The 13,978-nt window shown below is 47.0% G+C and overlaps 1 protein-coding gene across 1 annotated transcript in view; it reads right to left on the reverse strand.

Moving 5' to 3' along the window:
- The window catches only part of CSMD2 (CUB and Sushi multiple domains 2), a 676,782-nt gene that overhangs the window by 155,053 nt on the left and 507,751 nt on the right, over positions 1-13,978 (reverse strand). The window contains exon 29 of the mRNA XM_057529595.1: positions 10,418-10,605. Within this exon, the coding sequence (XP_057385578.1) occupies positions 10,418-10,605 (188 nt within the window). The remainder of the gene's footprint in view (positions 1-10,417; positions 10,606-13,978) is intronic.

Here is a 13,978-nt window from a genome sequence, read left to right on the forward strand (position 1 = left end):
ACTTCTCTAAATTTGGTTACAGACTAGGGCTGGAGAATGAAATAATGCCATTTGCAGCAACATGGGTGGACTTAGAGATTTTCATACTAAGTGAAGTAAGTCAGACAGAAAAAGACAAATATCGTATGATATCACTTACATGTGGGATCTTAAAAATGATACAAATGACCTTATTTACAAAACAGAAACAGACTCACAGACTTTGAAAACAAACTTATGGTTAGCAAACGGGAAAGGTTCGGTGGGGGGGATATATTAGGAGTTTGGGATTAACAGATACACACCATTACATGTAAAATAGATCATCTACAAGGACCTACTGTACAGCACAGGGAACTCTACTCAATACTCTGTAATAATCTATATGGGAAAAGAATCTGGAAAAGAATGGATATATGTATATGTATAACTGAATCACTTTGCTGTACATCCGAAGCTAACACAACATTGTAGATCAACTCTACTCCAATACAAAATAAAAATTAAATTAAACATTAAAAAAAGAAAGAAACTAGGGCTGGAAGTCATTTTGGAGAGTGAAATCTCCCTTCTTCTCCCCACATTCTTGCCCTGACCCACAAAGGAGGGAGTAACGGCTACACCTCTGAGGCCGTCTCTCACCCCTGATTCGCTCCTCCCGCCGGGGAGGCACGCGCTGCTCTGGCTGGTGGGAGCTGACAGTCCTAGGATCGTGTCTCAGTCGTGACCGGGTCACTGTGGTGAAGGTCAGGGTTTAGGCACATCCCACCTTTTTTTTTTTTTAATTAATTAATTTATTTTTGGCTGTGTTGGGTCTTCGTTTCTGTGCGAGGGCTTTCTCCAGTTGCGGCAAGCCGGGTCCACTCTTCATCGTGGTGCGCGGGCCTCTCACTATCGCGGCCTCTCTTTTTGCGGAGCACAGGCTCCAGACGCGCAGGCTCAGTAGTTGTGGCTCACGGGCCCAGCCGCTCTGTGGCATGTGGGATCTTCCCAGACCAGGGCTCGAACCCGTGTCCCCTGCATTGGCAGGCAGACTCTCAACCACTGCGCCACCAGGGAAGCCCCAGTCCACCTTTGCTCAGCTTTGACCCTGCACACTCAACATGGCGGCCTCCTGGTTTTCTGTCTGTGTGGGAGGCAGGGCCGCTTTTGGAGATGCTCTCTCTTCTCTTTCTTTTGCTGACAGCTGTGTTGCTGGCTGGGTAGGTAGGTGGCGCTGATACCAGCTTTGCAGGCTGTTATATCCATACCTTGCAGGCACTTCTGAGTGGATGGGTACCGATATTTAGATTTAGGAAGAAAGTAGGAAACCCCATTTTAGCCTCTGGGATGCGTCCAGATCTCCAATGCAGTTTTCCAGGGCTTTGCATTGGGGTACTGAGTGTTTGCCAGCTTATTAAAACAGCAGTATTTTTCCGTTTGACTACTGATGCTTGTATGTCTTCCCAATCAGGCATACCACGGCTGCACCTACACTGCATCCACTCTGTCCCTGGGCACTGGACAACAGTGAACTTGATGCTGCCTGAGCCACTGAGAGTATCAGCTGGGGCTGCAAGTCGCTGGAGAAGGACACTCACTGCACAGCCTCCCTCCCCAGCAGCTGGAAATCCCGAACAGCTCTTGGGAGCCAATGTTCACATCCATCCACTGCTGCCTTTCCTCATCCTCCTTGTTCCCGAACCACTGATGGTCAAGAGGCCTGTCGTCAGGGCTGGGCAGTGTCAGGAGAATGCAACAGGGTATCAGGATACCATCGAAACCCTGGAGGCTACACTGCGGAAGGGTCTAGAGATGGGGATTCACAAAGAGGTGCCGACAGCCCTTGTAGAAGGAACCAGAAGTTCAAAGAGCAGATTTAAGGAGGAAAAAGACCCAGAACAGAAGGGATCAGAGTTCAGAGATGAATAGGTCAGGAGGAATTTTGCTGAGGTCTGTCCTTGTCACCTGGGTACCTTTAAGCTGCGTGTTTAGGAGGCAGTCATAGCCTAGAGGGTGTTGCTCAGCTGCCGATCGGTCCGTTGACTGATGGGATGGGACTCTGAGTCTGTGATTCAGTCAAGTCTAGACACCTGCATCTGTGCCCTGATGGTGGGATGGCCCTGCTCGTTGTCTTTGCCTAGAGCTATTTAGGATGGAGCAGTCCTGGATACATTACTAAATTTAAACTCAAGTGGGACCCAGAAAATGGCTCCTCACCTAACAGAGGACCCCTCAGTGGTTTCCTCACGTGCCTTGTGATGTATCACCTCGTCCCACATGTCAAATCTGTCCTTCCCCAAAGCTTAGTGGCTCTGGCCAGAATGCAACTGACCATTGGGTGGCCCATTTGTGAATTGCAGAGATACAGGGAACTGTCACCAGGTCTTCTATTTCATCTGTCTTTTTTATAAATTCAGAGTGGGTCAAATCTTATTTGAAGTTCAGAAAAATTAAGTAACTTGGAACCAAGTTCACATAGCTCATAAGAGGCAGAACAAGCTGTGGCACTCAATATCCATCCCCCCACTTCATCCTTATAATGGAACCCAGGTTTTATCCAGTGTATCAAGGCACCAGCTAAGATATATACCTTCCAGCCTTCCAGGCAGCTAGATCTGGCCAAAGAGAAGTAAACACAGTCAGGTCAGGTCATTGCTTTCCGTCTCACTTAGAGTAAAAGCCAAAATCCTTACAAGTCTACAAGGCCCTGTACCTTCTGCCCCAGTCCTCCCCTCTATGACCTTGATTCCTATTGTCCCTTTGCTAACTTTGCTCCAATCACATTGACCTCTGTGTATAGAACATTTCCCCATCCACACGGCTCCCCCGTTACCTCTTTTAGGACTTAGCTCAATGACACTTCCCTGATCAGCTCTTTAAAACTGTGATGTTCCTCTCCCCAACACTCCCCATCACCCTTCTCTGTTTTATTTCTCGGCACTGAGGTCAATATTATCTCATGCACCATATAGTTACCTTATTTTCTCTATCTCCCTCCACTAGAATGTAGGTTCCACGAAGGCAGTTTTCCAGTATTGTTCATTGCTGTGGTCCGGTGCCTGGCATATGATTGGCACTCAATAAATATTTCTTAAATGGATACGTGTGGGACTTCTAGAAAGGCTGCTTAAGGGAAGGTGACTCAGGTGAGAGAATGCTCAGTGACCCTTCCTTCTTTCCTCCCTTCCTCCTTCCCACAGTTTGGAACTCAGACGTGATGGCTGGACCTCCAGTCACCACCTTGGATGCTGAGATAACCCTGGGGATGGGAAGCACGCAGCAGGGTAGAGCAGAAAAACAAGAGGAGCCTAGGTGGAACCACCTCAACAGCCCTGGATGACAATATCCAGATTTCTTTTACAGGAAGAAGAATAGACTTCCACCTCATATAAACAACTGTGCTTTTGGGTACCTGGCACACTAGTGTACCCAGCTGGGTATGACTGTCCCGAACTTTACACTGTGTCAGAAAGTCCTTTCCTCCCTTCTCTGTGTGGCAAACTCCTACACTTTTCAGCGCCACCCTCTCCTGAGCAAGTGTCCTGAACGTTGCCTTCTCTCTGGCAGAATTCCATTTCTCTTTTTTTGATTACCTTGGTAGGTTGTCTAAGGGTATTATTTCTTTCTGGTGGGTTCTGAACTCCTAGAGGACAGAAATCAATCATCTCTTCTTCTCATAACCCTGGCAACTAGCACAGAACTTGGCACTAGGGCTCTATCTGGCACATAATAGGGGCTTAATAAATGGATGCTGAGTTGATTGGCTGAACAACTCTGGGCTTAGAAAATCAACAACCACGTCAGTGATCCAACTACAGCTTCTATTCTACCCTTGCTCACATGTCAGAGCAAGAAGAGTTCATCATTCCAAGCATTATCACATTAATAATAACGACAAGGCTAATGATAATGATGATAGCCCCTTACACAGGACTATCACTTCGTAATTTTCAAAGCAATTTCCAATCTGTTCTCTTATTTGTGTCTCACAATAGCCTTTGAAGCAGGCAGGGCCAGGTACACTTCTGTTCCGATCATAGATGAGGAATGTGGTGATCAGAGAGGCTAAATGACTTTTCCAAGCCATTCAACTATTAAGAGGTAGAATTAAAACCAAAATCAGGTCTTCAGGCTGCCAAACCAGAGCTCAGCTGTGAATGATAAAACGAAATGACTAAAACAGTATGATGATAATAATAAATAAACCCCAAGCCCTCCAAAATGGGAAAATAAAAAGAACCAGATTCTTTTTGTCCTAATAGATAAGGCCCATTTCCAAACACCATAACAGCAAAATACTGAAAATAACAACCCAGACAGTAAGGAACTTGTTAAAAAGGTTGAATTAAAGCCATCCACTGAAATATAAGCAAACTTTGAAAAGAATAGCAAACGTCTTTGGCTACTAATATGGAAAGATGCCCAAGATCTATTGCTGGGCAAAACCCAAAACAAAGCCAAAAAAAAGCCAACCCATGTTACAGATTAGTATATATGGTGTGATCCCCATTCATATAGAACAGGGATCTGCAAACTACAGTCCACTGACTCACTGCCTGTTTTTGTAAATAAAGTGTTACTGGAACACAACCATACCCGTGTGTTTACATATCGTCCATGGCTGTTTTAGCATTACAACAGCAGAATTGAAGCCAACACAGACCATCTGGTCTGCTAAGCCCAAAATATTTACTCTCTGGCCCTTTACAGAAAAAGTTTGCCAACCTCTGGTATAGAATGTACGTTATTTATATGTATATAAAACTTCTGGAATGAGATAACAAACCATTAATACTGGTACTTCAGGGGATGGTAGTATGGGGAGATGTTAAGTTTTTAGAGCACATCTTATATGCTTCTGTATTATTTGAATTTTTCTAACAAACATGTGTTACTTTGACATAAGCATAAATGATCTTGAATTTAGACAGACAGACCATGGGAGAGCTGGGTGGTGGGAGTAGTCATGGCAGGAGCAGATGTGGAAAGCCAGTGGTAATTCCTTGGCCTACAGTGTTACTTCCAAGGGCTTGAAAGAGAAAATAGGTACTTTTTAGTACCTTTCAGTAAAAGTTGACTCATCTTGGCCTTTCCTGAGTTATTTCAGATTCTCTAACACTTGCTTTGAACTCTTCATCCCTCTGTCTGAAACCCTCCCCACTCTTGCCCTTACACAGGGGGCTTCTTCGCAACCTTTAGGTCTCTGTTCACGTGTTACCTGCTTGGCGAGGCCTTCGCCATTCTGAAGTGGGCTCTCCATTTCTCTTTCTTAGGATAGTTTGTTCTTTCCTAACTTATGCTTCTCGCTTCTTGTTCGTCTCCTTATTTACTGTCTGTTTCCCTCACTCACCTTTACATTCCCCTCGGGTGGGGACCCTGACACTTTTGTTCACCGCTGTGTCCTCTGCATCCAGCACAGGGCATGGCATGAAGTAGGAGCTTAATAAGCATTTGTTGAATGAATGATTGGTTACTAGACATGTGTAAGGATGTCCTAGCCTGTCCCTCCTTCCCCAAGAGGAGGCTACCACACCTGCTGCAAGATAAGAATAAAGGTCCCTCCCACCCATCCTATTGGTTTCTCTGGCCTGAAAAAAGACACTAAACCTCCCTGGGACTCATTTTTAATAACTGTGTTCAAAAGACAGGATCCTCCTCCTTCCCTTTGCATCCTTCTAGCAGAGGGTAAAACTACCCAGGAGGCTGCATTCAGATGAGAAGTGTGCCAGAGCATGGTGTAATAGAAATCCACAGTTGACATGACTGCATTCAGAGTCATCTCTTAGAAGGCCTGCCCAGAGATGACTAACCCAGCACAGCCACCTTCCAGGAGCAACGGAACAGAGACATCTACAAATCCACCCCACCCACCCATCTTTGCCTTATAATCAGGTGGGCTTCCAACATCCCATTTGTAGTAGAAATGCCTGTCAGCCTAGGATGTGAACTCCATGGAGGCCGGGACTTTGTTTTGTTCCCTGCTCTGTTCTTAGCCCCTATAACAGTGTCTGGCACATAGTAGGTGCTCAATAAATATTATTGAGTGAACAAATGAATCGAAATGCCTGATCTGCCTTTGCCCCTTATGCAAAAGCCTAATCCACCACCTAATCCACCTAATGACACCACTCAGTGGATACCTGACTTAAGCTTGTCAATTTGATGGTCCTTTGGGATTTGGAGTTGGGCTACAAACTGGGAAGTGATTCAAAGCCAAGAGTGAGGCAGCCCTACTGTCCTAGGAGAATGGAGAAGCAATGAAAATTGACCTGCAGAGAAAGGCGAATGTAGCATGTACTCAGAAAGGAGCAGGGAGGAGACGGAGTGGCCCTGGAGATGGAGGAGGGTGATTTCAACCTCCCATTTTCCCATCCTCATTGTAATCCCCTTGGGAGGTCATGTTTCCTGTCCTTGGGCTCTTGTATTCTAAAAATGTATTCCCTTTCAGTGTTAAGTGAGAGTGAGTGTTTATCATCTGTATTGTTAAAATACAGAATGCTCTTTAGCTTAAATCAGTTTGGCTGTTAGTTGTTTTCTTATAATAAAGTCTTCTTTTTGTCTCAAGTTGGTTTAAGTGTTTCTGTTTTTCACATTTTTTTATAATAAATTACTCCTTTTTCTGCTTAAGTTGGTCTGAGTGAGTTTCTCGATATGAACTAAATGATCCCTCACTAAGATGGGATGAAACTGTTTCTGCTTCCCCCTCGGGAAGCTGGTGGGAAATGGGGAAAGGCTCCTGGTCTGTTCACCTTGGGTCAAAGGAGGAGTTGACCTGGGTCAGAGAGTGGTTTTCACTGGGCTAAGCCCAGCTGAGTCTGGTAACATCTCTCCAAGTGGGTCCTCAAACACCTCCCAGAGCAGAACCCTTGAAGCCACAGCTCCTAGGAGACCCAGATCCTCAGCATTAGTGGAGCCCTGGATCTCTCTGCCTTTGGACAGAAGATGGCTTCTAGATAGAGGAGGTCAATTCTTCTTTTCCTAAGAACCCACACCTGCCTCAGTGTGCAAGTCCTCTGTGGGCTACCATCTCAATCCAGGGTGTTCTATGAACTCGCAGGGAGTAGAGTGTCTAAATTCTTTGCCATGGATTGGAGAAGTATACAGGACACACATACACACACATCACGAATATGCATATATTTCCCACACTCATATATATATATATATACACACATGTATATATATAAACCCACACTCCCATATATATATGTGTGTACAAAACATCATATTCATACTTTATATCTTCAATAAACAGAAAAGAAAATGTACTTCATTCTACTGGGCTAGCCCCATGAAGAGAGGTTTTCCCTTCCAAACAAGGGCAGAATGAATGAAATATCCATCACCCAGGAGAAAAAGGCAAAGGAATGGAAGAAGTTGGATCAAAGTATGTGACAACTACCTACTGGCATGGGGCACGGTGCTAGGTGCTGTGCCTATTGACCAGCCCTCACAACAACCCCTTCAATATGGTGTCACCGTCCCTCTTTGACAGACAAGGAAGTGATGTCAGAGAAGTTAAGTAACTTGTTTAAGGCCATATAGGTGATAAGTGATGGCAGTTTCCCCTATACAGATGTTGAACATGGGGGAATATCATCTAGTTCTTGGGATCCCGTAGCAGAGTAGACCCATTCCAGGAATCCAGGGATCCTGGGATATGGAGAAGGAGACCATGGGGTAAGACAGGGTGTCCCTGGGCTCCATCAAATGGGCTACCTGACCAGAGGATAGGGACATAGTAGAGGGATCACCCATGTTAGGAGGTGTGCCATCTGAGAAGGAAGGAAGGAGGGCAGCTCCAGTTCTCACCAGGTACCTCCCACCCCAAGCAGACACATTTCTTTGGCACTTGTACCACAGATCCTCATAAGGTGGTAGAGGGTGTGTGGGTGGGTTGTTCCTCCCCCCTCCCCTCTCCCCAGTAATTGGCCTCCTTCAGCTGCTTGCCTGGTTCAGATGGCAGCCCGGAAGGCTTTATTCTCTGGAGCTGTGTGTTGGATCTGAGGACCCCTATAGATATGGTCTTGGGCCAACAGCTGAACGTGGAAGGGGCTTCTTTGGGAAAGAGGACCTAGAAGTGTAGCTCTAGCACATGGATTCATGGAGAAGACTTGAGGGAGAGGTGGCCACAGCCAGTTTGCCAGGAACAAGGTGGCCAGGGAGGAAGCTGAGGGAGTTTCTGTCCAGTGGCCCCTGTAACCAGGGATGACGAAATGCAGTCCTCTCGTAAGAGGCTGGAATTGGTGACATCTGGGGTAAAATTTTAGAATCTCTGTGATGTAGAAGACCCAGGTGGGACGAGTCAGGTGTGGCTCTGGTCATTGCTAAGGCCTGGCTGGGGTTAAAGGATATCGCTTGTGTTGGCTCCAAGTGCCACGTTTGTGTGACTTCTTCTGGCTGTGCTCAGCCACTTGAGTGTGCATTTAATAAAAGATGCAGTTGTGCAAGGTTTATGCATTGGAAGGATCAGGGGGCAGGAAAATTGGGGGGACTGATGAGAGTGTGATTAAAGAGATGAATAATAATAAAATGATGATGATGATATGGCAGTGGGGATGGTGGTGGGCGGAGCCATGGGGCTCCCAGGCTGAGTCTGAATCATGCCTTCGGTTAGAATTCCACAACTTGTCACTGTGTTTGTTCTGACATCAGCGTGTGGAGATTGAGTACAGGAGGTTTATCGAATGGCAGGTGTCTGGAGGAAGAGAGGATGGCAAAGTATCCACTTCCCAGGCCAGCCCCATGAGAAAAGATGACCACAGGCAAAACATTCTCTAACTCGCACACCAAGCATCTTCTAGAACTGTATCTGACACACAGCAAGCGATGGAGAGTTATGAGGATTTTGGTGAGTCGATGGATGTGAACTGCTCAGGACAGTGCTGGCAGTTGGCAGGCGCTAAGTTAACTACCATTATGATTGGGATTGTTTGTGAGCTCGTGTGAGACATTCCCAGGAGTTGCCACAAACTTTAAAAGGTTGCTGAGGTCCCACATTATGCAAATGGGGGACATGAGCCTGGAGCTTTTTCATTTTAACTGGTACTGTGACCCCATTTGTACACACAGGCTGATGAGGCCTGGGTGAACTTGGGTTACAGTAGCAATAATAAAGTCGATCATCTCAACAGGATCTACAGAGTGTTTAGTCCATATCGGGCATTATCCTCACACATTTCATTTATACGTATAAAATATCTTCTGCAATATAACTATTATTACCACCATTTTATAGATGGAGAAATGGGTTCCAAGAGATAATAATTTGCCGAGCTCACAAATCAAGCAAAAAATGGAGCTAGGATTTGGATAACGGGGCCTGGGCTCATTAGAGAAGAAGAAAAGGTCAAAAAGAGAATAGCAGAGTAGAAGAAAGTGGAGCGCTCGAGAGCCTGGAATACTCCTGCTGCTGCTACCATGTGAACATACAAAATGTTTGGAAGGCGCCAGAGCCCAGACCAAGGGCTTTAATGCATGGACTCATCAATTATGCTTCTGTGCTGTAGGAATTATTCGACCATTATTTTACAGGTGAAGAGATGGAGTTCCGGAGAGGTTAAATAACTTGCTCAAGACCACACAGCAAACATGAGCCGTGCACCCAGTTGATCTGTCAATACTCTTGACTGTGCTGGGACCAAGACCTGTTTTCGTAAGCAAATTTTTATTAGAACACAGCCATGCCCGTTGCTTTCTGTTCAGCCTTTGGCTGCTTCCATGCTACAAGGGCAGTGCTGAGTAACTGAGATAGTCTGCGTGGCTCACAAGCCTGAACTATTTACTGTCTGGCCCTTTAAGAAAAAATTTGCCACCCCTGGCTCTTGACCCTCACACTGTTCAGCTTGCATTCATTAATCTAAAAGTGGAATGAGAATAAAAGGATGGGATAGCTGGAGGGATGAGAAAATGTGATCAGGAAGTATCAGAAAGCGTCCAGTCTATGACAAGGAGCTAGAGGATAGCCGAGGAATGGCCTTGGGACAAAGGTCCAGGCACTGTGACCCCAGGAGCTGGACGGGCTGTCCACATGGGTGCTGAAGTTACCCAGGAGGGTGGGACGCTTTGGGGTAGAGAGGAGGACTGAGCCTCATATCAGACCCCGCAGCAAATGCAGGGGCGTGGCAACGAAGATGTCAGCTGATGGCATGGGCTGAGGTTATGAGACTCAAGAAGACCTAGGCATGATCCTCATAGAACAAGGAGCGAAGGGGAGTAGCGACATGGAAACAGAAACGAGGTGCAGGAGGAACGTGAGGCCCCTTTGCTCCCAGGCCTGGGGCACCTGGGTGTGAGGGACTAAGCCAGAGGGCCACAGAGAGGCAGGGGCTCTGCAGGTGGCAGCGGGCTCCCCGTGATCCCGTCCAGTGCTCTCCTCGCCACACTACACCTTCCCCATCCCTGGCCAGGTGTGGCCAGCCCTGCTCTCGGTCACCTCTGCTCCCAGGGCCCTCACCTGTGTAGTCGATGACGAAGCCGGCGTTGCTCACCGACGCGTCGCTGCGGAAGGCAAGGAAGAGGCTATTGCTGCTGCTCTCGATGCGGCCCGGGAGCTGGGAGCCGTAGAAGCTTCCTATGAGGGGGCTGAGCGAGTCCCGTCCGTCGTAGATATGGAGGAAGTCGTAGCCAGGCTCCAAGTTAAAGCTGGGGAACAAAAACATCCCGCCCCCATCCCACTAAGGTCAAATAAAGACGGCACTGGCCTCGGGTTCGACCGAAGGACAGGGACTCCATCCCACCAGCGCCCAACCCAAGACCTACTGGTGGGGAGGGGGAGGGTGAAACCCCTGTGACCTCCCAATAGGGAGAGAAGATGGATAAGGCAGCCTCGGGCGGAGGAACCAGATTCTAGTATCGGTGTCCAGAAAGCTGGAGTTGAAAACCTATTTTAGCTGGAGCTAAAATATTTTTAAAAATTGAAATATATTTGACATGGCATGTAAATTTGAGGCATACAACATGTTGATTGGATACATTTGTCCATTGTTATATGATTGCCATTGTAGCAATAATTAGCACCTCTGACACATCCCATAATTATCGTTTCTTTTTAGTAGTTGGAATAATTAAGATCTAGCCTATTAGCAAGTTTGATGATGATAACACAATATTGTTGTCTATATTTACTACACTGTGCACAGAAGGGAAAATCAGTTACCAGCTCTACACACAGAGTGGTCAGAACCCAGGTCTCTTACCTGCCTCTAATGTCTTTATACTGTCTATGCTGCACCCCCTTTTCTGAGGGGAAAGAGCCACCCCACGAGCTATTCCCAGGCAGGAAGGGGCCTATTCTGATGAAGGACCCTCACTTTTTTCCTTTACCCTGGGGCTGGTTCTCAGCTCTCCTCAGGATCTGCTCCCATCCCACTCCTGGCTCTCACAGGTATGCCTCTTTCTCAGCAATCCTGACCCTAGTCTAGGAAAAAACTCATTTTACAAACTGTCTTAGCTTAGCAGAACGAATATTAGAGTTTTTGAGTGTAATTTACCCTATTGGAATGGTTAGCATGAAAATGATGGAAAATACCGAGGACTGGCAAGAACGTGGAGCCACTGGAACGCTCGTATCCTACTGGTGGGAGTGTAAATTGGTTCAACCACTTGGGAAAGCTGTTTTGCAGTATCTACTAGACCTGAACATACGCGTGCCCTATGATGCAGCGGTGCCACTCCTGGGTGTACATCCAACAAAGGCAATTGGTGCCAATCAAGGGTGTAAAGATGGAAACCACAGAAGTAAATGAGTTTGCAGAGAATAGAGTTCTGATGCAAACTGGTTCATAGCCCAACCAAGGGCTAGGATACTCAGACACTCCACTTGGCAGGACTGAGAACAAAATGGCGGTTCTACTCTTTAGCTAAGACATGGCAAGAGATGAGGCCATGAAATATCTAGGACAAAAGGGGTAGGGCTGCAGAGAGACAGGACGGGGATCTGGGAGGACTGGAGGTGGAGCCAGGTGTGCACTGGCCTCCCTCCTACACAGCACCCTCTCACACTGGTGTGAGCTGCAGGGTCACCCCGCCATTGCCGGGTGGTATGGTCGTCTTGCTCCCATAGTTCAGCTTCTTCATTGACTCTTTCAAAGGGCACCAGGGAAGGGTTTGGGAGTGGGTCAATTTGGGTCACAAATTATGGCTCCATTATTTCCAAAATGCCTTCCATCTGCCCCTGCCTTCCATCAATCATCAGGTTTTATCTGAGCACCCTCAGTATGCTATGCTGGGCACTGTGCAAGGTGCCCAGGATGCAGGGATGTGTCAGACGTCACCCCTTCTTCAGGGTGGAGACGGATCTGAAGGAAGTGACAGACGTGAAGACAACAAAGTCAAACGTCTGTATAGGCATGTGGGAACACAGCACCAAGTTTGTGGGGGAGGATGGGAATGAAGTTTGTCTTGGGCATTAAAAGACCCTCAGCAGTTGGACAAGGAGGGAAAAGGAAGTCGCTATGAAGGGAGAAGCAGAAGCAAAGTCACGAAGGCATGAAATAGTTTTGGAGACTGTGAGTAGTTCAGTCTGGCTGAAGCTCAGGGGTTAGATGGGGTGGGGTTAGGACTGGGTGGGGGAACTGAGGGGAGAGGTAGGCAGGGGCCAGCTGGCTTGGAATGAAACTCAAAAGACTGGACCAAAAAAATAGCCCAAAACAAAACAAACAAAAGGTTTGGAACCTTAATTTATAGAGAAGAGGGAGCCATTATAGGATTCAAAAATAAAGGATATCTTTGTTGCTTTGTTTGTTTTTGAACGGAGGTATAATTTATGCACCATGAAATAATCAGCTCTAAAGTAAATCACTCTCAGTTTTGACACATGTATATCAAGATCCAGAAGGTTTCCACCATCCCCCAAATTTCCCAGGTGCCCCTTCCCAATCAATCTTCCCCGCCCCCAGAAGATACCACTGAACTGATTTTTATCACCTCGATTAGTTTTGCCGATCCTAAAATTTCATATTAGTGGAATCATACATTATGTACTCTTGTGTGTCTTCTTTCAGTCAGCGGGAGATTTTGAGATTCATCCACGTGGTTGCATGTGTCAGTAGTTCATTTCTTTTTATTGCTGAGTAGTATATTACCGTACGTTCAAATGGAAAATGAGGTGCATATTTCAGTGTTTTCCAGTGTCAACATCACACTGACAGCTAGCTAAAGACGAGACTGGCACAGAAGGCAAAGATGGGGAGGAACCAGTTAGGAGCCTATAGCAGTAATTCAGACAGAAAACAATAAGGGCTTCAACCGAGCCAGCAGCCGGGAGAATGGAGAAGAAGGGAAAAATCTGAGGTTAAGGTAGCAGAGGCTCTATGCCTTGGCCACTAACAGAAGGAGCAGTGAAGGTGGATGATGGGGCCGCTCCCCCATTTTCAGAATAGAGCTCATCCGTGGGGAGAAGCAGGAGGCTTAGTTTTGTATGTGTTGTAATTGAGGAGCCTGCAGGCATCAGACAGAGACCATCCAGCAGTAGGCTACGGAGCCTGCAGCCCACAAGAGAGTTTGGGCGGATGGTAGAGGGGAGTCTCCAGTTTACAAGAGGAGAGTGAAGCATCAGAGTGGATGAGCCTGTCCAGGAAGGAGGTGTGGCGAGAAGACAAGGAATCTGTGACGGAGCCTGGCAAAGGGCAAAGGGCATGAAAAAGAAGCCACAAAGTCCCAGAAGGAGCTGGAGGGCCAGCGGGGAGTAAGTCCACAAAACCAAGGGGAGAAGCAGGGGAAGGATGGAGGGAGTGATGCAAAGGATAAAGCACGGAAAGTGCTATTTGGTTTGGCAGCCAGGAGTGCGTGGGAGTTTCAGAGGAGTTTCCAGTGGAACCGTGGAGGAAGAAACCAGATGTCAGTGATGGGAAAGTGAACAAGAGGCGAGGAAGGAGAGAAAAGCAGAGACAATCCTTTTGAAGAGTTTGCTTTTAAAAGAAACCAAGGAGATCGTGCCGGAGCTTGAAGGGGGGAGTAGCTGAGAGACACCTGGGCTGTTCCTACACTGGGGAGGCGGATGGGAGGATCCGGTGCG

The sequence above is a fragment of the Balaenoptera acutorostrata genome, chromosome 1, assembly GCF_949987535.1.
Source record: "Balaenoptera acutorostrata chromosome 1, mBalAcu1.1, whole genome shotgun sequence".
Taxonomy (NCBI): Eukaryota; Metazoa; Chordata; class Mammalia; order Artiodactyla; family Balaenopteridae; genus Balaenoptera; species Balaenoptera acutorostrata.